This window comes from Rhineura floridana, chromosome 4 (genome assembly GCF_030035675.1).
Source record: "Rhineura floridana isolate rRhiFlo1 chromosome 4, rRhiFlo1.hap2, whole genome shotgun sequence".
Taxonomy (NCBI): domain Eukaryota; kingdom Metazoa; phylum Chordata; class Lepidosauria; order Squamata; family Rhineuridae; genus Rhineura; species Rhineura floridana.
Window position 1 is genome coordinate 152,332,188 of NC_084483.1, and position 26,550 is coordinate 152,358,737.

General features: G+C 41.5%; 1 protein-coding gene and 1 long non-coding RNA gene across 9 annotated transcripts in view; one reads left to right on the forward strand and one right to left on the reverse strand.

Moving 5' to 3' along the window:
* Positions 1-69: 69 nt before the first annotated feature.
* On the reverse strand, positions 70-7,304 carry LOC133383697 (uncharacterized). 2 transcript variants are annotated; one of them, XR_009762378.1, is made up of 3 exons: positions 6,448-7,304; positions 3,530-3,680; positions 70-1,401 (listed from the first exon to the last, which is right to left on the reverse strand). It is a non-coding gene; the product is annotated as an uncharacterized LOC133383697 (long non-coding RNA). The 2 variants fall into 2 exon arrangements; XR_009762379.1 differs by having other exon boundaries at positions 6,392-7,304.
* The window catches only part of CMTR1 (cap methyltransferase 1), a 52,073-nt gene continuing 32,103 nt past the window's right edge, over positions 6,581-26,550 (forward strand). For 2 of the 7 annotated variants that reach the window (XR_009762374.1, XM_061624872.1), the window contains exons 1-13: positions 6,581-6,813; positions 9,343-9,477; positions 12,288-12,442; positions 16,321-16,479; positions 16,849-16,941; positions 20,595-20,666; positions 21,220-21,314; positions 21,394-21,466; positions 21,679-21,877; positions 22,352-22,470; positions 23,425-23,521; positions 24,292-24,424; positions 25,643-25,822. Coding sequence is in view for 6 of the 7 variants with exons in the window: in XM_061624872.1 (XP_061480856.1) it covers positions 6,621-6,813; positions 9,343-9,477; positions 12,288-12,442; positions 16,321-16,479; positions 16,849-16,941; positions 20,595-20,666; positions 21,220-21,314; positions 21,394-21,466; positions 21,679-21,877; positions 22,352-22,470; positions 23,425-23,521; positions 24,292-24,424; positions 25,643-25,822 (1,703 nt within the window). In the remaining variant the exon portion in view is untranslated. Of the gene's footprint in view, positions 6,814-6,833; positions 7,238-9,342; positions 9,478-12,287; positions 12,443-16,320; positions 16,480-16,848; positions 16,942-20,594; positions 20,667-21,219; positions 21,315-21,393; positions 21,467-21,678; positions 21,878-22,351; positions 22,471-23,424; positions 23,522-24,291; positions 24,425-25,642; positions 25,823-26,550 lie in introns of those variants that run through there. The other 5 variants (XM_061624875.1, XM_061624877.1, XM_061624873.1 and 2 more) reach the window with 5 other exon arrangements.

A 26,550-nucleotide genomic window follows, 5' to 3' on the forward strand; every position in this document is an offset into this window, starting at 1 on the left:
AGTTCTTAAAACAGCAGGCACTCCCCCCCCCACCTCCCCCTTTGCCATGCATGAGCACTAATTTGGGGAATGAGTTGGAACAAGATTAGAAGAGGCTAAACAAGGCAATCTTCATTGCTAGTGATGGTATACCTACTTCTCTTGATTTCAACTGTTTAGCCATTGTAAAAATGAACACTCATTACAGAAGAGGGAGGCGAGGCTACTTTTCTGGGTGTTCTGCTCTACTCTCCCTGTTGCTATTCCCTGTGTGATATAGCCTCTGCATAGGGGAACCATATGCATACTGCCATGTGACAACTGGTGTCTATTTTACAGTGTGTATACATTGTGAAATAACAATATGTTTACTTGACATATGCAATAGTATACACATTTTGGTTTTGTATACTGAATTGATATTTCTGTGGGAAACTAGTGGGTGAAGAAGCAGCCCTAAGAACCAAAAAGAAACCAAACATCTGCTCTGAGAATCAAAATACAAACCAGTTATATCTGTTGGTAGAAAAGGCTCCTTGTCATATTAAAAAATACCACTTCCCATATTAACTGGCTAGTGCTGTGGCGTCGATTTGGCCAAACCTATTTGTAAGTTCTTTGCTAGTGCATCAATTATTTTTAAATTGTGGGTTTATACAAGTAGCACCTGTGCCCATCCAGATGTTGGACTCCAAATTTCATCAGCCCCAGCCACCTTGGCCAATGGCAGGGGATGATGGGAGTTGCTGGACTACAATGTCTACAATGTGTGGAAGGCCACAGGTTCCCAACCCCTGGTTTGCACCAATAACATGCAAGACTGGGCTTCCTGTGCCTATAAAGCTGGCTCAGAATACATGTATTTGTTTTGGAGTGCTTATAGATGTTAACCATTCAGTCACTGACCTGGAATTTTCAGTGGAAAATTTGAGGACACCTCTCCAGAGCATAGAGATTAGAGAGGCTTCATCTGTTAAAATGTGTATTCATGTTGTACATCTGTTTTTGGTCTGTTCTGTTTTGTCAAATATATATTGTCTTTTTCCCACCCCTAATTTGCGACTCTTCTAGTTTTCCCCTTTGTGCTGAAAGGAAGGAGGGAAGTTCCTTTTCTTAGTCAGGTGGCAGGAGAGTAAGCAGCAAATAATTAACTTCTCCGATTGTTGGCAGGGTCAGCAGTCTTGATGTCCTTTCTGCGGATGAGAATCCTCCTAGGTTTTGACCAGAGCTCATGGTCTCTGCTGTTCCTGAGCGGTCTTGGGCAGTAGAGCCAGCATTTTTCTCTTTCCCTGACCATAATGTTGTTATATAGCCAGAAGAGATATTTTTAAATGTAGGTCCAACTGTGTCTTCCTGTGGCAGTGGAGAGTCTACTTTCTAAAAATTTGGTGATCTTCAGGTGTTCCAGTACCCTGACTCCTCCTGTATGGGCATAGAACAGAGCTGCTGTGTTTCCTGAACCCAATTCAGCTCTTGGCCTACGAAAGGAATAATACGGCTCTACACTGTCTTGCAACAAATACTGTGGCAAGAAAGGAAACCCATATATGAGAGTTCTGGTGTCAGAATCGGCCAGTTGCATTCCGGTCTGGTGGGATCGGTTTCAGCCTTTCCTCGCTGAGGAAGTGGACAAGGTGCTCTCTACTGTAAAGCCAACCACCTGTCTGCTTGATCCTTGCCCTTCTTGGCTCCTTATGAGCTGTAAAGAGAGACTGGGCGAAGGGATCAAGGCGGTGGTAAATGCATCCTTGGAAGAGGGTGCAATGCCATTAGCCCTCAAGGAGGCAGTGATAAAGCCCATCTTGAAAAAGCCCTCCTTGGATCCCCAAGAGTTGGCTAACTTTCACCCTGTCTCAAACTTACCATTCTTGGGCAAGGTGATAGAGCTAAACAGTTACAGACACACTTGGAGGAAGCAGATTATTTAGATCCATTCCAATCGGGCTTCAGGACTGGGCATGGAACTGAAACAGCCTTGGTCGCTCTGGTGGATGATATGAGGAGGGCGTTGGATAGGGGAGAATATACCTTCCTCGTCCTCCTGGATCTCTCTGCGGCTTTCGATACTGTTGACCACGGTATCTTGTTGACTCGCCTAGAGAGATTAGGAGTGGGGGGCACTGTTTTACGGTGGTTCCATTCCTATCTTTCAGGCAGGTACCAACGGGTGGCATTGGGGGATGAGGTTTCAGACCCTTGACCTCTTAACTGTGGAGTGCCACAGGGTTCTATCCTCTCCCCCATGCTATTTAACATCTATGTGAAGCCGCTGGGAGCTATCATCAGGAGTTTTGGGCTGCAGTGTTACCAATATGCGGATGACACTCAGCTCTATCATTTAAATCCTCACCAGAGTTGGCTGTTCAGACCATGTCCAAGTGCCTGGAGTCCGTAAGTGGATGGATGGGCAAGAATAGGCTGAAACTAAATCCCGACAAGACTGAGGTATTGCTCATGGGTGACAAAGGAAGGTTGGGAGACATCGACTTGGTGCTTAATGGGATGAGATTACCCCTGAAAGACCAGGTCCGCAGTCTAGGAGTCATTCTTGACTCCCAGCTGTCCATGGAGGCTCAAATTTCGGCAGTGAGCCGGGCAGCTTGGTATCAATTGCATCTGATACAGAGACTGCGGCCCTACCTTCCTACACATCTGCTCCCACAAGTGATATATGCCCTGGTCTCTTCTCGCTTAGACTACTGTAATGCGCTCTACGTGGGGTTACCCTTGAAAACAGTCCGGAAATTGCAGCTGGTACAGAATGCGGCGGCACGCTTAATTAAGCATAGCCGCCGCCGGGATCACATCACCCTGGTGTTAATAGATCTACACTGGTTACCAGCTGTTTACCGGGCCCAATTCAAGGTGTTGGTGTTGACCTTTAAAACCCTATATGGTTTCGGCCCAGTTTATCTGAAGGACCGCCTCCAGTATCACCAATCAGGCTGCCTGACAAGATCAGCCACACAGGACCTCCTCTCAGTCCCACTGGTCAAAACAGCTAGACTGGTGCGGACCAGGGAGAGGGCGTTCTTGGTTGTGGCCCCCACCCTCTGGAACTCTCTCCCTTATGATCTCCGACATGCCTCCTCCCTGGTGGGTTTTCGCCAAGCTCTTAAGACCTGGCTATTCAGGCAGGCCTATTGGAATTTGGGGTGGATTAGCTTTTTGATATATTATTGGATTTTTTTGATGTTAGCTTAATTGATAATTATGTTTTGATTGTCTATTGTATTTTCATATGTTGTTGTAAGTCGCCCAGAGTGTCCGATAACTTGGACAGATAGGCGACTAACAAATACAATTTTATTATTATTATTATTATATTTGCAAACCAGACCTGGCTATATTAGAGGCAGGGCCTGTAATGAACGGGAAAGGACTTTTACTCCCTTCCATAACTGCCTTTCTGAGTAGTTGATTCATGCCAGAAGCTGTCAAGTAAGCTGCCACTACACCCCTCTTAAGATCCCTCTGTCCCTGAACAAGAGTGCTTTCTGGGGGTCTAAGGCAAATACTTAGGCAGGGAAGCAGAGAGCATCCAGCTTACCTGTCTCTTCAATGTAGCTTGCTTTTGTCCGACAAACCCCACTTACATACATGCATAGCATGATCCAAGTCAATGTGGGCACATGAGGGGGATATTTCCTTTGGGTCTGACAGAAATGCATCCAAGACCAACAGCCAAATTTTATGAAGTTCTTTAAAAATAAAAAAGACAGGACAAACAAGAGGCAGAATGTTGCTTCAAGAAAATAATAAAATATCCTTTTTGTTCAAGTCCCTCCTACACCAGCTACTTTCAAACAGGCTTCTGGTGTTACATGTAATGTAGCAGTGTAGATGCTCAAGTTCCAGGACATTGTGGAACAAAGTGGAGAGACAACTGTTCGGCAACTGTAATTGTTTAAAGTGATTCTGACCCAGGTGGGCCTTGTTTGAGAGGTGGTTGTGGCCAGCCATAAGGTAGTTGCATCTATCAGGGAGACAGACTGTTGTATCATTAACAACTGCTGCTTTCTCCGTCTCCCTGCCAGACAGGGCCTATTCTGTACTTGATGTATACTTAAGAGGAAACATGCCTACCTGCTATAAAAGAATGGAGAACTAGAGAAGTGCTGGGGCAACGTTACAGGGCCCGTCTCCATCTCTGGCTAGGACAGGCACACCGTTGCTAATCACTTTAGACAGGAGGTGTAGTTAAGTGGGAACCACACAGCCCTATCCCATCTCTCTTCCTCTCATTGAGGAAGTCCTGCCACTTCAAATACCTCAGGTAGAAGAATGACACTTGCCAAAGACTGGAAGTGCATAAAAGGGCAGGGCTGTCTCTGAATGGGAATTTAGTTCTCTGAGTTTAGGTTTGCAGTTGTGACCTTCATGTGGTAGGCACAGGCATTCCAAAATCACTATTAGTGACTCTCCCCTAGGATCATTGAGGGCTTTCACTCATTGCCTAACCCCCTGCCTTCCTTATCCACTCTTTTCCAGGACAAATCTATCTTCAGGAGCAGGAGGAAAGGAGACTGAGAATGGTCTCACATTACCTCTCACCTTCTTTGGTGTTCGACAAGAGAAGTGCCATGCACTTGAGGCAGTTAGTTGATTTTGGGCTGATGGAAATGCCTGATTGTGCCATCTTCTGCAGCAAGCTCTTTGTAGGTGGGGCATTTGTGGGACAAAAGCATAATGTAAAATGGGGTAGCTGCTTCCCCCTACTCCACATTTTATATACTACAATCCTATTTCTTCATAGCTATACTTTCTAACTTGAACTTCCTAAATTTATGTGTCATTTGTATGGAAGATATTCCCCTCTGCAAACTTTAGTTGTAGTATTGGTGTAGTGCCCTTCATGAAAACTTTCCCCAGGGTAATTTAATGTACAGTCTAAAAACATAAGAAAAAAACACTACAATCACAATAACAATATACAATAAAATTCCAAATTAATAGAATAGTGGGGCAGCAAAGTGGAAAATTTCTAATAAACTCAGTGTTTAAAACCTTGAAATGCCTGAGCATAAAAACATTTTAACCTAATGCCTATCAATAATCCTTTCTGTTGATATGGCAGTATGCAATCTACCAGGATAGCAGGTCCCTAGTGTACCAGATTATGATGATGATTATTTGATGATATTGATATTAATATTAATGATAATAATATTGATATTAATAATATTTAAAAAATTACCCACCCTTCACCCAGAAGTCCCAGGGCGAGTTACAACCATTTAAAAACACATAATTAAAAGTGAAAACCTAAACAACGCCACAGAAAATATACATCTCAGGTGTCAAAGGCCAGGGTAAAGCGGTGCATCTTCAGCATTTGCCAAAAGTTGTACAATGAGGGATAGCGGAGAGGGATATTTGCTGAACATCACCATCAGTCCCGTGTACATGAATTCTCTCTCTGGACAAATCTATTTGGAAGCAGTTGGAAAGGAAACTGAGAATGGTCTCACACTGCTTCTTAGTATCTTTGGTGTTCTGCACAGGAATTGTCATGCACTTGAGACAGCTGGTTGATTTTGGGCCTATGGAAAGTGCCTGATTGTGTCACCTAGAGCTAGTTCTTGTTTGTAGGTGGGGCATTTGTAAGACAGTAAAGGGTGCCCGATAAACTATTTTGTGGAGGGTGTGCCCGAATCAGCACCACAGATAAAAAACAACCCTATATTGCCACTGATGATGGTGGCACTCTTAACATCCAGGCAGGTTCATATGGGAGCAGCAGTGAAGGACTTTTAAAATCAAATTCAGCACTTTGAATTCAGCAGATGGATACCAGTAACCAGTGAAGACAAGTCAGGACTGATGAGATATATATCCAGTGAGCCATCCTAGTTAAAGGCCATCACATTAGGAACCAGTTGCAGCTTCCAAACAGGCTGTAATGTATTATAAAAGTCTAACAGGTGTTACAATGGCATGGATCACCATTGCCAGATTATCTTTTATGGTAAGGAAAATATCCATGGCTATATTTTCTCCTTTCACTGGGGCTCACTCCCGTCTGTCTCAGACTCTCCTTATCTACAGTTTGGGAAAAATACTACCGGCCTAGTTTGCCAGAGATTACTGTGTAGATTGACAGCCCCAGAACTAACCATGGGCACTTGGAAGGTAAGTCTTACTGCCTTCTCTAAGCATGCTTAGTATACTGAAATAATGGGTGATAACTAAGTCACAGTCAGAGTAGATCCATTAACACCAATGGACTTAAGTTAAGTCCACTGATTTCAATGGGTCTGCCTCTGGGCATGGCTAACTTTGGATATCGCCCAATGTTTGTGAAACACTTAAAGAATATTTCACATGTGCTGAGTTATTATTATAGCACTTTTAAAACGATACATAAAATGGCGTTCGCTGTGGAATAGTTTGGAAGAAGAGTGTTCCGCACCTCATCGTACAAAGTGGGGAACAAAAAGATAAGTTTTTTTAAAAAGTGGTATTCACTTTTCTCCTTCGTTGCTGGATGTACCATGATGGGTCTGAATTGCCACCTGCTCCACGGTCAATTTCTGCTCAGCCCAGCTTCCAGCCGCCCGACACGAGGGGGCGCAGAGATTGGCGCCCGCCCTTGCCACTCTTCCTCACCCCCTTTCTTGCGTCATTAGTGTGCGCCGCACATGAAGGAAGGGCCTATTCCTGTGCCGTGCTGCCGGGAAACGAAACTGAACTGTGGCGGAGAGGAATTGGGAGAATTCGGCTTGCCTTCCTCTCTCGAGCCCAGGCACGTTTCTAGACGGGTTGAGGCTCTGCCTTTTCCGTCTTCTCTACCTCCCCGCCGTTCCGACTTAAGACAGAGCTCACTTTCCCCTTGTGAGTGTAGGGAGGACTGCCGGGTAGGGGCGGGGAGAGCGAGCCTCGGGGACCCCATTGCCTCTGTTCTTCTTTCCCCGTCACCGGACGCTGCCTTCTCATTGTCTCCACTTGTTTGTAGCTCACAAGAATATTCCAAACTGGCCACCTGCATATCTCCCTCCCGCATCCCAATCCTTCCACCCCTGTTATTTCTCCTTGCCTGGCTCAGGCCTTTTCTCATTACGCCGGTCCTCAGGCCATCGTCAAATAAGTCTCTGTATGCTTCTCTCTCTCATGTGTCCCGTAAGTCTCCCTGACGCTCCCTCGTCTTCCTTTTCATCTCCATCTCAGACGTGCTCCGTCCCGCATTTACCTAGGGTGAGATTCTAACCATCCTTTCCAGAAAATAAGTGCTCTTCAACTCATTTCGACTTACTTCTAGGTAGGCCTGCTTAAGGTCTGGTTGTAACTGTAAATTGTGGCTTTTCATGTTATGTTTAGCTTCCGCCCGGAGACTCGTCACTCTCTCCTTTTCTCCCATCCTTTGCTGTAGCGTTTTCCCCCGGTCCCTTTCTGTCTCTTCACTCCCGTTATCTTTCCCTTCCCGTGGGCATCTGGTTGGCCACTGTGAGAACAGGATGCTGGAGTAGATGGGCCACTGACCTGACCCAGCAGGCGCTTCTTATGTTCTTATGTCCTCTTTGCAAAGTAGTGTTTTGTTGTTGTTGTGGATCTTTCTTCCTAAAGGCCATTGAACCCCCACCATGCCAAATGTGTGGTAAATATAAGTACTTCCTACACTTGTTAGCATCTGAATTAAAATTACATCTTCCTAATTAAGCCCTTTATTGTTTCCCTCACAAAAGTACCTATTTTCCAGAAATGGATTTGTTAAAAATAAATAAATTGGATGAAATTGAGAAGAAACAATATCTGTTATGATACTCTACTTCAGTTTCTGTTTGGAGGTTAAGTATAGTATTGAGGAGTGTATACATCTTCAAAAATAAAATTTGGGACTGTGCCCCAGTATATTGAAATATAATGTTCTTTTATGTAATTCTAGTATGTTTCCAAGCTGATGTGAGTCAGTGCAGGTGTTAGGTAAAATCCCCAATATGCTGAGTAAAATATGCTGAGAACATATACCCATGTACCTCGGAGTAAGCCCCAGGGAACTGAATGAGTTTTAAGTAGACATGCATAGTATCTGTGCTGTAAAAAGTTATCCATAGAAGAGTTGAACTTGGAATTTTCCAGCTGATACTCCTTTTAACTGGCTTATGCTTGTTTGGCTGATGCCAGGGAGACTGAAAGGGATGTTGTAACCTAGAAAATCTTATAATGCGTGTACGGTTTTTAGCTTTCAGCTCTCAATTTATTCAGTTTTAGTCATTGTAGAAATGAACAGTGTTATGTTCACTTCTGTTAATAAATATACCCCATGGTGCCATTCCTATTGCTTCTTCCTTGCCCCAAGAAAATCTGTGCTGCATAGTAGGTATTGTTTTTTCCGAGTTATAATTATCCCCAGGAGTGGTGAATTCAGGGTCTTGTTTATCCATCATTATTCAGCTGTATCAGTGTATCTCCCACAACAAAAGTACTGTTTTTGATATATTTGTTAGCAACTGTATTATTGGAATATACAAGAACTCATTTAATTAGAATTTTTTATAACCTCAGGCTTCTGAATGCTCGGATTTCTTTATTAGAAATAAGCCCCACTGACTCAATGGGAGTTGCTTCTGAGTAGATATGTATAGGATTGCACTGTTGCAGACAATCCTATTTATGTTTACTTGTAGGTTTGCCTCTCTGGGTTTAATGAGACATACCATGCAGTTCCATGCATGGTTATTTGACAGTAACTCTTGCTGTGTTAATGGAGCTTACTAGTAAGTGTGGTTGGGATTGCAATCTTAGGCTACAGTTGCATGCCAATACCCTTGCAATAATTCCCATGGGAGGAGTACCATAAAACTTCTTAATAAATATCAATAGAATTACACTTTTTTCCCACCTTGTGTGTTTAGGAGTACAATCTGAATTGGAACTGAGTTCCACTAGGAAGTTCTGTTCACGTTTGATGAATGTGATAAAATGAAAACATGATGTGAAAAAGATCCTTCACACCTTGCTATCTGAATTGGAAAGCACATTCAGGTGTTCTTTTTAAATAAATGGGGAGAAAATTGTTTGCACAGAGGAAACTTAGTTCACTTTGTAATAGAAAGTGTCTATAAAAGGGCTGAAAACCTGAATACTCCACCGCTTTAAAATTATGCAGTATGTATGGATTTGTTTGAAGCTTCTTTTCTAATTCTGGCAAGTGCTGCAAAAATCCTTGTTTACCTTGACCGTTGCTGACTATTGTTGCCTGCCATTATGGGATTTAAGAATATATTTTACTGCCTGCCTGATTGTGTTCATGATTTTGATAGTATTTCTGTTATATTTCATGATACTTTTACAGTGCCGTGAGATGCCCAAGTGACAGGTAGTATATAAATATTCTAACAAATAAATGTGTTTTCCTTCCTGCAGTAAAAATGAAGCGTAGAGCAGATTCTGAATATAGCAGCCCCCAGAAGAGGCAGAAGAAAAGGATAGAAGAATTGGGTCTAACGCTCAGCTCCACATCAGATGATGAAACTCAGCTTAGTAATCATGTAACTCAAGGTAATTAGAAATAACATTAAATTGGCAATGATAGAAATTGTCTTTGGAGCCTTCTTCTGGTGGGTATCTTACCACTTCATCAAGGAGAGAGAGATTTATGTTTTAGGCTCCCACCTGCAGCCTGAAGTGATCCAGGCTGGACACACAACTGTCAGTTCTTTGAGAGCTCAACCTGAATCTGTACTTGTGGAAAGTTGTGGTGAGTTAGAGTATCAAACTGGGACCTGGGAGACCAGGGTTCATATCCCCGCTTGGCCATGAAGCTCACTAGATAACCTTGGGCCATCCACTGTCTCTCGGCCTAACCTACCTTACAGGATTGTTGTGAAGATAAAATAGGGAGGGAGAGAACCATCAATGTATGCTGCCTTCAGGTCCTTGGAGGAAAGGTGGGATGTAAATGTAATGACAACATTTTTTAAAAAAGCACCATTGATACTGGAACATTCCAATCAATTTTGAAGGTGTGTGGTGAATAGTATTTGAGAGTCTTGACTGCAATTTGCCTCACAAATGTTACACCTTCGTTATGTAATGTTACTGTTTGTTGATTATGTGCTTTCTTGGGGACCATGTGTCTGGTGGAAAAGCAGCACGAAAATGCTGTGCTAATAATAAATGAATGTATAGCTCCCAAGCTTGGAGTTGCATATTTATCCCATTTGAAAGGGGCAGCTTTCCTGTGCAGCTTGTGAATAGTAATTTTGCTCCCAAAGGTGTATGTAGTGAAGCAGATTTTATCTATCTGTTGATACATACACATTCATACACACAAACACAGAAATTGGAGTTTGTGTTGTGTGTGTGTGTTGTGTGTATGTGAAATCATAGTTTTTCTTAAGTCTTCATGAGTGAATGCTCAACTTTTAAATTTGTGTCATAGAGTTTTTATGTCAGGAGATAAAATCATATGCTGTTAAGAAGCACAGAAAAGTCTTGCTTTCAGTAGTGACTAAAGGTCTGTCAAATCATCTGAGCAAAGTTTACATTCAGGACCCACGGTGACAGGTGCTGTAGGAAGGACTGACCCATTACAGATTAAAATGGTTTGATCTTGTACCCTTTATTCTTTGTATTACTGAGGTTACGTATATACAGAGCTTTGCTTTGTCTACTTCTTGACCTTGATACCTGTCTGTATCTAACTTAGTTGTGTTGTATCTACAACCCACCTTTCACTAGACATAAAATGGAGTCATAAAGTAACTGGTGTTACTGGAACCCCCTTTGCTAATTTCTATAGAGGTGAACACAGCAGTACCATGTGTCATGTGAAGTCTGAGGCACCAGGAGTTATATAGGGAACAGATTTAAACAAGTCAGTGAAATTGTCATTGTTTGTTGTAGTCTAAAACAACTTTGCTGACCCAACTCTGGAAGGTCTTAAATAGAATAGCACATAGTTAGTGTGAGTTGTCAAAGAAAGCTCTGTGAAGTGCAGATTAAATCGTTCTTCATAAATTAGAGAAAGAGAACCCAAGTTGGAACCAGTATGGTATGAGAAAGAGGAAGAAAGATTGTAAAATCATATGCTACCAAACAGAAAGCAGTTGTTTCTCTAACTGAGAAGTTAGTCATTTCAACATACAACAATAAAGATTAAAAAGAAAAATGAAAGTGGGAGGATTCATGGCACATTTGGTGAGGAATGTTGTAAAGTTATAAAGAGAGGGAGAGACAGGAAATTTACTGTTAGTTACACCATTGGTGTATTTCTGCACCCTTTATTGTTTACACGTGGAGTTAGAATCATCGCATAATAGAGTGGAATATTATGCTCTACAGTGCAGTCCTGTACATGTTTACACAGAATAAGACTCACTGAGTTCAATGAGGTTTACTCCTAGGTAAGTGGGTATAGGATTACAGCCTTAGAATGGTATCATAGAGATTCTTTTAAAACTGATGGGGGTCTTCCAACACAAGGGTCAAATTAGGCCAGCAGGCATCCTATTTGGTCTGTGAGGTTGTTTTCCCCAAACCATGCCATAGGTGATATCAGGTGTGTTCACAAACAGTGTAACTGCTGAGGATTGGTTAGAAAACAGTGCAACTTCAGTAAGAGAAAATTCTGATGTCATCCGAGGAACAGGAGATGCTATGTACAAATAACTGGTCAAATTTTGGTTTGCAGCTAGATTTTCATAATGGCTTATCAGAAAAAACTGGCTGCACTTAAGGTTGTTTACCTAGTAAGTCACATCAGTTATTCTATAACATAGACATGGGTCACTTTTTCTAGCTGAATGTGATTGAGTGTTCTTGTTCAGTGATAACACATTCATGTGCACTCTTCTACTCAGAAAGTATTCTTCCTGTTAGATTATTTTCACTATTCATGTTTTTGGGAACTGGAAGGCAAAGGCTGATTCTGGGATGTGTATGCTTTGACTTTTCATATCCTTAAAAGCAGACTGAAGTATCTTGCTGAGGTCCTTGAACTGCCAGCCTTGTGTGTAACAGTGAGAAATGTTTTTGAAACTTGTCTGCTTTCCACATTACTTGGGGGAATTGAAATAGATTTCTAGCAGTAAATTGAACTGTAAGGCTCAAGGACCATAGCTCAGTGGTAGAACAGATACTTTGCATGCAAATTGTCCCAGATTCATGCTCCGATATCTCTAGGTAGGGCTGGGGAAGACTCCAGTCTGAAATCATGGAGAGTTGGTGTCAGTTAGCGTAGATAATTCTAAGCTAGATAGACCAATGGTCTAAAGAACACAGCTTCCTATGTTCTAGAATATGAATAATGCTTTCTGCTGTGGCACTAATTATTGAGAGGTGGTCTTTCTTCCCTTTTTTGGTTTCAGAGTCTTCCACCACAAGCAGCAGTGAATCTGACAGTGAGAGCAATGAGAGGCGACCTGTCCTTGGCTCTTTCAGCAATAAGTTCAGCGCAGATTCTCTTGTGGAGGGCACGTCCTCCCGCTACTCTATGTATAACAGTGTGTCCCAGAAACTCATGGTAGGTCAGAGCACCCTTGTGAACATCTTGCAAAAACCAGTTTGGGGAAAATAAGAGCACTATCAGTGGTATCTCCTTTCCATGATTTACTTTCTCATCTTTATTGGGACTTCTCTAGATCAAGATGTGTCCAGAGTAATCTTTCAGTCAGGAAATCTGGAAATCTGCATAGTCACAGCCATGCTGCAATTACAAAACTGGGCTTTAAGTGTCAAGTTGTACCATTTATTTTTGGGAGCTTGTTTTTAGTTGTGATCGTTGTGAGGAAAAAAGCAAAAGCACATCTAGTTGAGAAACAAGGGGTGGTGGTTACTTTAGATACGACTTTAAAACCACAATTTGGAACATACGCTGTGCACACCACCTTGTACTTCTCTTCCCTATCACACTTGTTGTCCATCAGTATCTTTCTCTGCTGTTTTCAAGTAAGTGGAAAGAGTCATGTGGGCAAGGATTGAAGCCAATTTGGGTTTTCTGATATGCTGAGTTTCTAGAGGGGTGACTTCGTCACTCCTCCATAGCTTTAGTATTGACATTTACAAAGTGATTTGGGACAGAAAACTCTGACATATAGACCTCTTAACATATGATTATTATCTTTCCTTAGGAGCCAGAGGGAAACTTTAGTGCAACTATGTTCTCAGGTCACATACAAATCTTCATACTGCTTAAACACATACTCCATAGCCCCATTATTTTTATTTGCTTCAGGCTTTCAGAATTACAAATGGATTCCTAGTTCAATGAATCTTAGAAATAGATTAAATTCAAATAGAGTTTTTTGTTCAGAGCACTGGAGTCATGCTGCTGTTTGGTACCATGTGAATTCCTGTGTGTAGTTTAAATGACCTTTTTGAAATATGGAGTATTTCCTCCTAGGCAAGTGTATACAATCTGTCATGCAGATTTCAGAGCTGACCTTCCAAATATTACACAAAGTAATCTTGCCTTTATAATAACATGTACCAATCTTCAGTATTTTAACAAAATCTTTTTTCAGTTCTGTTGGGAAGTTTGCAGAAATCGAACATGGGTCAGCAGGAAAGGTGTAGAGGTGACAGTTCCCCTTGAGCATATTGCATAATATGTCTACCACCCAAATAACTAGAGCCTCCTGTCCTCCAGTCTTGGGATAGCATCTTTTCCCCCAGTAGCCTTTAACAGTTGCATAGCAGGCAGAAAGAGGGGAAGCTTTTCTTAGCCTAGAGATACAGTGACAGGGAAATTTCCACTTGTTGAATTTCAGCACGTCACACATATTAAAAGCACAGGAACCCTGTCAGAAGATAAGGTTGCCTCTTGGATTACTCAAGCATTGTATTGGGGGGGAGAGGGATTCAGAGCTCTGCTTGTCTGTGAGGCCATTGTCAATATTGCCCTTTTGAAGCATTGGTTCACAGGTGCCTGCCTAATTCTTATCTGCTAGTGAGCAGTTAATTGAATCCATCACATTAACCAGTAATTACCTTCACGATAGAGGGTTTGAGCTGCGCTAAAGATGCAGCAGTTGGTGTGAGGTGAACTCTCCTAAAGAAATGTAGACAGTTGTTAAGAGATATGTGAACCCCTCGAAGGTTATCTTGTGCATGTGTACATATTTGTGTTGAGTAGTCAGTGTGTAAACTCCTGATAGTTATATTACAAGAAATTGTGTGTATTCTCTATTCCTCCTTATGTTGATTAACTAGTACTAGGAGCCAAGTAGAAAAAAACTCATTTTTGGGGGTAGCTTTTTGTTTCCCTAAAAACATGGGGAGATACCTTACTTGTATATCCCTAGTTCATAGCTTTTTCTAAAAGAACACATGCTGCCAAAGAAAATAATTGATTGACTTAATTAAAAAAAAAACCAACCACCTTGCCAGCAAAAAATCTGCCCAAAATTCATCTACAAACTGTAGATGAATCATAACAGTAACAAAGAGTACAAAGAGTCAGTGTGGTGTAATGAATAGTGTTGGGCTATGACCTGAGACCAGGGTTCAAATCCCCACTCAGCCATGAAGCTGAGTAACTTTGGGCCAGTCACTGCCTCTCAGTCTAACCTGCTTCACTTGGTTGTTGTAAGGATAATATGGGGAGGGAGAACCATGTACACCACCTTGAGCTCTTTGGAGAAAAAGGTGGTATATAAATGTAGTAGAGGTAGTATAACACGTTGATAAGTCAAAATGGGAACCTGATGTGAAATATTTTCACTTCTTAAAAAGTTGCAAGGAGGAATTTGGGTGGTCCCCTCTTGGGAGGGAATTCCAGACGGTGGCAGTGCTACAGAACAAAAGTCCTGTCTCCCCCACAGTGGAACATCACTGAGAGTTGGGATAGAAAGCTAAACCTTCCCTTGAGAGCTTGGCTCTCTTTAAATTACAGTTGAGGAACTGGGGTTTCCATTCTTTCAAACACAGGTCAGCACTATTATTCCTTGCTCACTTTAGAATATATCTATGAGAGTATAACTGATGGTGTTAAAGGAATTTTAAAATTATATTCATGGAAAAATATAACAAATTTGGGGTGGTATGCAATGCTAGTCGTACTCAGAGTAGATCCACTGAAGTTAATGGACATGACTAATTTAGGGCTCTGAGTAGGACTTCGTTGAATACAACCCATAATCTATATTCATATTTGCTTTATCCCAGTGTTTTCCAAACTTGTATCTTTAAGGAACCCTCTTCTTGGTAGCTTGTCTGTTGGTGAACCCTTGCTTTTCTGCTGTAGAACTTCTGTGCATTGCTGAGGATTCTAGGGTTGCCCTATGTTAACTGAGAGTGTGCAATAGAATGTACTCTACTCCCCTGCAGCTTCATGCTGGAGGGGATAATCAATAGTGTTGTGCAAGCTATCTTATAGGAAAGTTTGTCTGCCATTACTGAACTGTTAATTAAGATATACCTGATAAATATACCTGATAAATTCCATTGTTAAAACTTCTGTACTGTCTGCCCATCTGCTACTGAGCCAGGTTCAAGGTTGTTTCATTAATTTACAAAGCCCTAAATAACATAGGTTCAGGGTACCACCTGAACACTTATATCTCAGCTTGATTATTGAGATCATCTGTAGGAGCATCGCTGGTTGTCCACCAAGTTGATGAGGCTCATATGACATCAACACGAATCTGAGCCATCAGTGTTATTGGCCCACTCCTGTGGAATGCATTGTCAACAGAGATTCAGCAGGCACCTTCTGTATTAACTTTCAAATGTGTGCTAGAAACTTTTCTTGTGCTAGGCTTATGCAGACAAAGCTGGTGATCTGTTTTAATTTGTGTGTGTGTGTTTTATTATAATTGGAAATGGCTTTGATCTAAATGAAATGTTAGTATAAAAATAAATATATAAATAAAGGAACCCCAGGATTCCCTGGAACACAGGTTGAAAATCCCTAGTTTAATTGGAAAGTTATGGTAGACAGAATTCCACCTGTTTACTGTTTTGCAGGTGCACTTGAACTGCGTTGGGCTTCTAATGTGTATGAGAGAGTGAGAGAGTCCATGATCATAGTTTCTGTTGTTACAGACCTTTCTTGTTCCAACAGCCCAGAATACTTACTGTTTAAGACCTTTGGCAAATGTCATGATGAATGGCTCTTGAGTGCTTCACAGGTTGCTTATTTCTAGCAAGACCATTTCTTTATGATGTTGCTTTTACATGTTTCATTCTGTTGAACCAGCTCCATCCTAATTAAGTTGAATGAGTTTGAAGGAGAGTCCAAAAAGTCTCCTGTGAGATTCATTAAGTGCACTCAATACTTTTTAATCACAGCAGTCCAAGGCAGCCTAATTTATTTGGTTAGTCCTCAGCCTAAGCACAGAGAGAAGTTCATAAATTTGCTGCTAGATGTTACCAAGGAACTTGTTCTGTATTGCCTTACAGGCCAAGATGGGTTTTCGAGAAGGTGAAGGTCTCGGAAAATATGGCCAGGGGAGGCAAGAGATCATTGAGGCTTCAAAACAGAAAGGAAGACGAGGTTTGGGGCTGACGCTGAAAGGATTTGATGGAGAGGTGAACATCAACTGGCAGGATGAGCCAGAGGTAATTTATACACACATTTTGTGCTTCCTACTCACTTTTTCTGCTTCCTTTTTGTCTCTTCTTAACCATTGTGGAGAGGTCTTGTGGCCACTGGCTAAAGTGAAGTTCATGACAAAGTAACTCTCATTTTGAGGGCTTGTATCCTGAGAATGGGGTGCCATCTTCTGCCTTGGGTTATCAACTTCTCATTCCTGTTTGCCACAGTAATAACATTTTGACTACCCATGTGTTAAGAAAACACTTAGATTCTATTAAAGTCATTGTTTGATTTCTCCAGCATGATGACTGTGTTGCGCTTCTGCTTTACTTCCAAGCATTAGAGTTAGTTTTGCTGCAACACATGGCCCTCTTCTTCTTTCTTGTTTTCAGGCTAGTGCTTATGAGCAAGTGGAATGGTTCCCAGAATGTACCACTGAAATTCCAGATGCTGAGGAGATGAAGGATTGGATGACCATAGGGAAGGTACTCAGATTGCGAAACAAGGGGAAGAAAATTAAGGGCTGAACCAATTAAGAATTCAGAGAGACTGAGTAAAGTCCAGAGATGCCGTTCGGTATGCCAAAAACTTTATGCAATTTGAGTGATGATGTTCTTCAAGTTTTATAAAATCATATTAAAATTAGGTTAAATTAACCATTGAATAAACATTTAAAAATATGATTAAAATTATGGAAGCCTATTAAAATTACATTTAATAAATGTAAATATAAATATCTTTCTATATAATAAAAATGTAAGATGTTACATCATCACAACGTAATGATGTGACATAGTGTAACATGGGGGTATGTGCAGAGCACGGTGGCAGGCAGCAAGCGAGGCATCAAGGAAATATGGCTAGCATAGGAGCAAGGTGACTGGGTGGCTATGAGGTGGACAGGTGAGGCAAGTAGCTATGGGGTGGATGAGTGAGCAAGGCTAGCGACTGTGGGGGGATGAGTGGCTGTCAGGCAGACAAGCGATATGAGAGAGGTGATCAGTGTGGGGCAGATGAATGAGGGGCAGATGAGCCAAGCAAGAGCCTGTTGGGCAGAAGAGCAAGGTGAGTGGGTTGCTGTGGTGCAAGCAGGTAAGCAGCCAGGAGGCAAGTAGAGAGGTGGCCTGGAACGGTTTGTGAGCGTGCCTGGAAGGATTGGGTGGGTGGGTGAAAGGTTTCTGAGTGTACCTGGAAGGATTGGGGTGGTTTGTGAATGCGTGGGAGGGAGACAGTTTGAGAGTGCCTTGGAAGGGGATGGTTTAGGGGGCCTTAGGAGGTAAAACGGGAAGGGCCAGTGGGTTACCATGAGGGGAGTGTGGGTTGGTGTGGGATAGGGGGAGTTCGGTGAGCGGTAAGGGTAGGTGTTGTTGGCGATTGAAGTGAGCAAGGGCGCAGCTCCTAGTAAATAAATAATTTTTAATGTTTTAATATTTTGATTCAAATTTCTGATGAGCCCCAAAGATTTTATTTTAATGCATGGACCACAATAAACTAATTAAATGAATTCCCACTTAAAATTTATTTATTGCATTTTTATTCTGTCCTCCATGGAGCTTTGGGATGGTATATGGTTCCTCCTTTGTTTTATTCTCACATCAACTCTGTCAGGTAGGTTAGACTAAGAGAGAGTGACTGCCCATGTTCACCCAAAGTTCTGGCCTATGTTCACTCTGAACTAATGGTCATCTGTTGGAAAGTACCGGTAAACCGATCAACTCTTGATTTATCTATATTCCAAACAGAGCTTGGAAAAGTTACTTTTTTGAACTACAACTCCCATCAGCCCAATGCAGTGGCCATGCTGGCTGGGGTTGATGGGAGTTGTAGTTCAAAAAAGTAACTTTTCCAAGCTCTGATTCCAAAAAGGTTTCCTGGGTAATATGGGCCTGGGTCCCAGGTTGGTATATTATACTCATTACCGTATTAGGTTTTTCTTTCTCAACCTGAGTCCATACTTCCTTGTGAAATGAGTGGATTAATGCACTTGGGTGTATGAGGGCTACTTCCCCTGTTCTTCGGTGTCAGATTGCAATATGGATAGGCTTCATCCATGTAATTACTGCATGTGTGAAAGCTTGAGTAACTTGACAAGACAACAGCAGAAAGCCCCATTTTCTGCAGTGAAGTTTTCATTTTGTATAGCGTTCTCTGTCTAACATAGAATATTGCTTCTCACCAGTGATATAGTTTGAAAGGTAGCAGCCTAGCCAGATGTCTAAATAACAGCAGTGTCAAGATTTTTTTCCCTTGGATGCTGGCAGTTTTTCTTAATGATATAATGGCAAGTCCTTGATGTACTACAGTGATTCTTAGGGGTGTTTATACGAAGTTAGCTTTCCCATTTTTGTTGAGGCTGCAGATATGCCATATTTATTAGTCTCCTTACGTTGAGTAGATCACAAGCTGTTCTTGAATTGAACGCTGAAGTTAAAATATATACATCTTCCTAATATGTACCTGTACACTCTTTCCTGTTATAGTGAAACAGATAGATTATTGAACAGCATTGCTTCTGGCCTTTGTCTTCCATACAAAAACGGCAATCTTTCTACTGTGAGCCATTGTTGTCAAGTTGTTAGAGCAAAAGGCTTGGACCTAAGCAACCAGACATTGTGATATGAATTGATGAACTGGGCCTCAGTTTCCTATATGCTGAGTTTCAATAAGTCGCCTGTCTTGAAGGGTTTTTAAAAATGTAAACTGGGTGAAAATTTTCCATGCCCAAAGAGGCTTTTGGAAATAGTCTTCAAAATACCCCCCAAATATTCCCTTTTTCTGCACCCTTTCAGTAGCAGCTTTGGCACCATGTGCTTGTGTTTTGTTTAAAAACAGAGAGTGGTGGTTCTTGCTGGCGATGTGATCCAGTGAATTGGGAACAACATCATCCCAGTGGTTGGAATGGATGCACTTTTTGCATGTGTGGGGATGTTTGCTAAATGTCTTCTGTGTCCTGGCTCAGTCCATGTTTTTATTAGCACAAGTGAATTTTTTAAAAGCTAAGATCTTAAATATTGACAACTTTAGGCCTGCAAGGGGGGGTTATGTTTCGTGTATTATGCTCCAATCATCTTTTAATTATTTATTTGATTTATATCTTATCACTCATAGCTCAGTCTTCTGCATATGCATCACTTGCTTTATCAGAAAACTTTGGCTTAAAAATCGGATGGTGTTCAGTTTACCCCATGATTCTTTAAACATGAGAGGGCATTCCTTTAAATGATTGTATGTGTTGGGAAGTTGTTGATGAAGGTATGTGCTTGCTGTTTCATTCCCCCAGTGCTAACTGTCATACTGAAAAAGTGGTGTGGCAGTATATCTGGTACGCAAGAGTGCACCAGAGATTCAATCTGAGAGCAAATATTCCAAACTACTTTCTTGATGTTAGATTTGTATGTTTTTAATGGAGTTTCTGTTTAAGGCAGATACAATCTACTGTTTGTACTTTGCGTTCAAGTTATAATGAGCCTGCCTGGGCATTGAGATCCTCAGGAGAGGCCCTTCTCTCAGTCCCAACACCTTCGCAAGCGCGATTGGTGGGGATGCGAGATAGGGCCTTCTCGGTGGCTGCCCCCAGGTTCTGGAACTCTCTTCCTAGGGAAGCACCAATGGCTCCTTCCTTGCTATCCTTCCGTCGGCAGGCAAAGACTTTTTTATTCCGACAGGCTTTTGGACTAGAAGATGCTTAAGATAGGGCCTCATAAGGTCTGTTGTATTGTTCTGTGGTCCTATTCTTAATGTTTTAAATTGTTTTAGTATCTTAAGTGTATGTTTCATGGTTTTAATGTCACAAATAGTTTAATTCTATTTTAATTGTATATTTTTGTATGTTTTTTTACCTATGTGTAGTTTTTTATTTGTAAGCTGCCCTGAGTTCCAGTTTTGGAAAAAGGGCGGGGTAAAAATAAATATTTATTATTATTATTATTATTTTTGAAGGAGTTGGCAGCTATATTCCCTTATTTTGCCACTGATGTTCTGTATGCCTGTGAGAAAAATATAGTGAGGTTAATACAAGGTTTTGTGTTTCTCTCACCTCTAAGACTGAGCTACTATTCACCTGAGCTAGTGGAAAGTTTCTTAATTAGGAGGAAGATGTTCTGTTCACTTACCATTTCCCCCCTTTTTTATTGTCTAGAGAAAACTGGTGATTGATGATGAAACACAATTCTGTGGAGAAGAACTCCTGCAGAATATGCTTCAGTGCAAGGTAAATTTTGCCAGTTTGGCATAGATTTGGCATAGCAATGGAAGGAGAAAGAGAGTATTTCTGAACGATACGGAGGCTCTGAGAATTGGTTGTTTTGAGACATTTAGTGTAAAGTGGCCTAGACATTTCATCAGTGTAATACGAAGCAATGGTTTCCAGACCAGAATTTAATTCCCAGACCCAGTGGTTTAGATCCTGCTTGGGTAAGGAGCCTTTTGTTTCTTGCTGACTTTGGAATGTCAACAGTCTGCTACAGAAGAAAAAACATTGCTCTTCCCTGCTTTGGATTTCTTTCTGTAGAGGTAGTTATAGCATGTTATCTGTACTCTAGAGATAGTTATAGCATGAGAATTAAGGTTGTAGTGGTGCTGCCTGAGTTATGACATCTTATGTCTCTGGGTAGAGAATTTCTAGTCCATCACTATTCCCCTATAGCTAGATTCCTGTAATTTGATGTGAGTTACTATGGTAAAGATCAGGAATATGGAACTGAAAAATGTCCTGTCTGGCTTTTTCCTCCTTGTTAATTTAGACTTGCTTCTTCTTTTCCCAGAATGTGTTTGATGAGCTAGATGGAGAGGAAATGCGCCGAGCTCGTACAAGGTCCAACCCCTATGAGATTATCCGTGGAGTCTTCTTCCTAAACAGGTCAATGGAGGTTCTCAGATTTGCAGCCCTTGAGTTGGCAAGAGCAAGCTCTTAACAAGTCTTCATCTTGCATTTACAGAGCAGCAATGAAGATGGCAAACATAGACTATGTCTTCGACCACATGTTTACAAATCCAAAGAATTCTCGAGGGGTAAAGGTTTCTCTCTATCTGCAAATCTCAGGTGTCTTCCATGAATGGGAGAATTGGGTGGGAAAATCCTCAACTTTATTTAAATAGTTGGTGATTTTTTAAAAAACATGCCCCAGCAGTCAAGCATACAGCAGGGTAATGCAACTGTTGCCCTGGTTGGTGGGTTGTTTCTGCGGAGTTATTGGAGTCTCATCCCTTCTCCTTTTTTCCAGAAACCCTTAATCAAAGAACGCGATGCAGAACTCCTGTACTTTGCTGATGTATGTGCTGGCCCTGGTGGCTTCTCAGAGTACGTCCTCTGGAGGAAGAAGTGGCATGCAAAAGGTTTTGGCATGACCTTAAAAGGACCAAATGATTTCAAACTGGAGGATTTCTTTGCTGCTTCCAGTGAACTCTTTGAACCTTACTATGGTATGTACACCAAGCGTGTGTCTAGTATTTCTCTACAGTCTCTTATTTCATCTTCAGTGTCAAGTGAAAGACATAAGAGTTTTGAATGAACACATATTATTAAATCCATAACATCCTGTGGACAGCTTTTGTCAACACCACAGAGGCTGCATGTGTTTCAGGAGTTGATTGTTGCTTGATCACAGAAAGAGGCAGACAAGATACAGATTGTTGCCACTGTATCCCATTTTCTCCCCAGAAATTAAAGGATGCAATCAGTGTGGAAACTACCAAGAATATCAATTCTTAAGGAGTACCAAAAGTTGCAAGAGATGAGAAGTGGTGTTTTATTTATGAAACACCTTAGAATACTTTCTGCAGGAATGTAGTTAATTATGCTTTTCAAATCAAACTGATGAGAAATCTTCGGAAATGATTCTGTGGTATGTAACTACAATAATTCACAGTTGATGGGAGCAAATTCCTTGCCCTCAGGTGAAGGAGGAATTGAAGGAGATGGAGACATCACCCGTCCTGAGAACATCACTGCCTTCCAGAATTTTGTGCTAGACAACACAGATCGCAAGGGGGTACATTTCTTGATGGCTGATGGGGTATGTTCTTTCTCTTTTCCCTTTGCTCCCTGAACTAAGGGAGCAAGTTAGCTTTGTGCACTGTGATGTGTCATTTAGTTTGTTGTAAATGTAATGTGATGATGTAGAAAGCTTATACACTCACACACGCACATTGGTTTACCTTTGGATATAGATAATAGATCAGTTTGTTTTGCGTTGGGATTGGGTTAAGGAATTTGTTTAAGTATTTATAAGCCACACATTTCATAGAAGTACATCAAGGTGGCTTCCAGTTTTATTGGTACTGAAATAAAACAACAAATACATTATGTGTTGGTTCACAGAATGGCACAGTATAGATATGCTGCAGATGTCCTTGACAACACATCTGAACATTAAGCAGTGCACAGCATGTAAGCTGATGCTGCGCTCCACTAATGCATCCTTGCTCCTTCTAGTCAAAGCTGATCAGAGCGTGTGTGTATACGTGCATATACACTGTGTGACAGCCAATGACAGTGGCTCCCTGTGTGCTTAGCACTTCCTAGAGCTGAGAGGTATTGCGAGAGGGATGAAGCAGTTAAGGAATAGAATCTTTAATGAGGTATAGTACCATGCTGATGATCCCACACCTTCTTTGTGAGCTACTCCCCCACTGCCACTCCTTCCTCTTCTCACCCAGCTCACTGGCTGCTGTCTCAGCCATCCCTTTTCTTAAAGTGAGATGCATGCTTCTTCCCTGAGAGGTTTTGGGAAGGCAGAAGCTCACATGTTCAGCACAGGGAGGGGAGGCAGCAACATGCAACTCAGTGGGCAGGCAGTGACTTGTCATGCTCTCCAAACTGAGAAGGGTCCCTCCCCATGCTATGTATGATAAGCAGCTTTGTTCACTGCTGGGCCAAGAGTGTGTGAATCAAGACTTAGTTCTCAGTTACATAAAATGTGATCCTGGACGGATTTGCATTAAGTTTTTCTGTTTGTTGTGTGTTTCAGGGTTTTTCTGTAGAGGGGCAGGAAAACATCCAAGAGATTCTAAGCAAACAGCTGACTCTTTGCCAGTTCCTCACAGGACTCTCTGTTATACGAACAGGTGCTTCTCCGTGCTGTCGTGTCTGTCTCTGTATTCCCCCTGTTTCTCCCTTGTGGCTTTAGTGTTACTATTCCAAATTCTCTTGCCTCCCTCCTTGTGAAGCATTTTGTATGGATTAAGACTCTCCAGTCTGTTGGTCTTTCTGTTCGTCTTCTATAATTATGGATCATTGTTTTTAAAATTAGATTTGGATTTAAACACTCTTAGCATTTCCTCATATTTGCAGAATATGAAATTCTTTTAGCAAGGCAATGGGAGAACTTTATATAGACCCTGGGAATTCCTAGCTTACGCTGAGGATGTCTTGAAGGTGGTAACCAGATAACTTTATTTTATCTTTAGCTGGAATTCCTTCTTTCCCATTTCTTTCCTTTTCGGGGAATTAGGGAGAGGTGGTAAATGGGGCTGAAAGGGGTTTATCTTGGTTGAATGATTTCCCCAAGAGAATATCCTGCAAGATTTTTACAGCATGGTCCTCCATGTTGTCTGTGGAGAAGAGTGGCTGCTGTCATTAACAATGTGATATATAGACTGCGGAGGCTTATGTTCAAGTCTCTGCTCAGCCATTAAGTTCATGGTGTAGAAGGTAGTGTGTTTCAGCTTAATATACCTTACAGGTACTTGTGAGGATAACGTGTGATATCCCCATGTGTACTGCCCTCAGTGCCTTGGAGGAAGGATGGGATACTAATGTGATAAATAATAAAGTAGTATGTGTTTCTCCTTTTTCTTTGTAAGGTGCTAGCTTCAATTTGCTTTTTCTGCTCCAGGAGGGCACTTTGTCTGCAAAACGTTTGACCTGTTCACTCCATTCAGTGTTGGCCTAGTATACTTGCTATACTGCTGTTTTGAGCGCGTGTCAATCTTCAAACCTGTGACAAGCCGTCCTGCCAATTCTGAGAGGTGAGACTGAGAATTGTGACAGGCTGAAGTGCCTATCTCTTTGAACACTGCAACTGTGGTAAAAGGTTTGATCTAGTTGCAGCTTTGGTCCCTGGAAGCTTCAAGGAGGCAGTAGTGAGACCTCTTTTAAAGAAACCCTCCTTGGACCCAGATAACTTGAACAACTATAGACCGGTGGCGAATGGCCCTTTTTTGGGCAAGGTTTTGGAACGGGTGGTTGCCGGCCAGCTCCAGGCGCTCTTGGATGAAACCAATTATTTAGATCCGTTTCAATCCGGTTTTAGGCCTGGTTTTGGCACCGAAACAGCCTTGGTCGCCCTGTATGATGACCTTTGTCGGGAGAGGGACAGGGGGAGTGTGACTCTGTTGATTCTCCTTGATCTCTCAGCGGCGTTTGATACCATCGACCATGGAAGAGAAGGAATTGCTCATGAATTTTCTGATGAAGGGTGGTTAAGAAATATTTTAGATAAATAAAAATAAGGAAACTGCATTAGCGCCTTAGTGAAGCAAAGAGTAATTGTAGTCTTTGGTTTTGCTCAGATTTTTGCAGTTTTTAATGTGTAACATGTTTCATGAGAGTTTGTATGCTGAATCACATTCAAGTTGGTTTGCTAAACATTTGCTGGTACATAAAATGGCACAAGAAAGGCCAATTAATTTTTGTAATGTGAGGACCAGTTGTAATCTTTCATGCTATTAAATCTGTTAATGCCAGTGATTGAAGTTTTATTTTCCTACTACCTTTTTCAAATACTTTGCACGTAAAGTTACACCAGAGATACAATGACCAGAAATCACTTCTGTATACTCCTTTCCAGTGAATTTGATGTGTCTGGGGCCATTGCCAAAACAAACCAACAAATAAATAAGCAGGCAAGCCTAGGTCACAATAAATCAACTTCTAACAGCACCTTCCCAGTGAGTAACTGTGCAAGATTGTGACCTAAGAGACTGCAGCTGATTTGGGGCAACTCAGTGTCTCTAATTTTCTTGTCTTCAAAATGGGAATATAAGAAGATGAAAATGGAATGCACTTTGCAGTAGTGAAAGTAATAAAATAAATGATAACCATTGATTATCAAGCCATGATAAGCACAATTGCTTGCAAAAGAAGAACGGGGTTTCTGCGAGTTACACATTTTCCTCTTACAGTTTGGCATAATGCTTCAGAAGGTCATTATATTTAATGAGCAAATAGTCTGTCTTGCCCTGCAGGTATGTGGTATGCAAAGGACTGAAGTCTGGAATTGATGAGGTGAAAGACTATCTCTTCACAGTGAACATCAAACTCAACCAGCTACGTAGCACAGACCAGGATGTTAACCTTGTAGTTCCCTTGGAAGTAATCAATAGTGACCATGATTTTCATGATTACATAATACGATCAAATGAAAGGTCAGTTAAAGAACAATGAGAAGAAACTGCAGGGTTTTACTGGCTTTTGATTTTGTGGTACCCTTTCTAGTACTGACATTTCCTAACCTACCTGCTTATGCTTTCTCTGAGAAGTCCACATACTGTGGATTAGTTTTCAAGACAAAGGTGAATGATACGCTTATGAGACATACTTCTCTGTCATGTATGTATCAGTCAAATCAATGTATGTTTGGCAATAGGAGAATATTGTTTTCTAATGCTAAGCTAGGCATTGTTAATTGTAGTCCCACAGTTAAGGGCAAATCTAGTTCTGCTTTTTCCTCTTTCTAACTTCAGTCCAGTGGTGGGGAACCTGTGAGACTCCCACTGTTGTTGAACTCCCAATTCCCATCAGCCCCAGCCAGCATGGCCAGTCATCAGGGATGATGGGAACTGTAGTGTAGCAACATCTGGAGGCCATAGATTCACCACTCCTGTTTTTAGACCAAGGAGATTGTAGCCTGTGGGGGCTGGTTGCTTTCTCTACTCTGTAATGATCACACAAAGCTATTATGATCATAAGAAATCTTGCTAATTACTTTATTCACTGGCTGCATCTTTTTATATCATTGTGGCCAGCCATTCTTAGCTTCTTTTTAAACTGAACAAGAGCCATAATAATACTTATGTTCTGTACAGATAGTAACAACCATAGGTTAACATAGCAGGATTTTTTTTTTTTATAGAGCTGTTGTGAAGGATGTGTG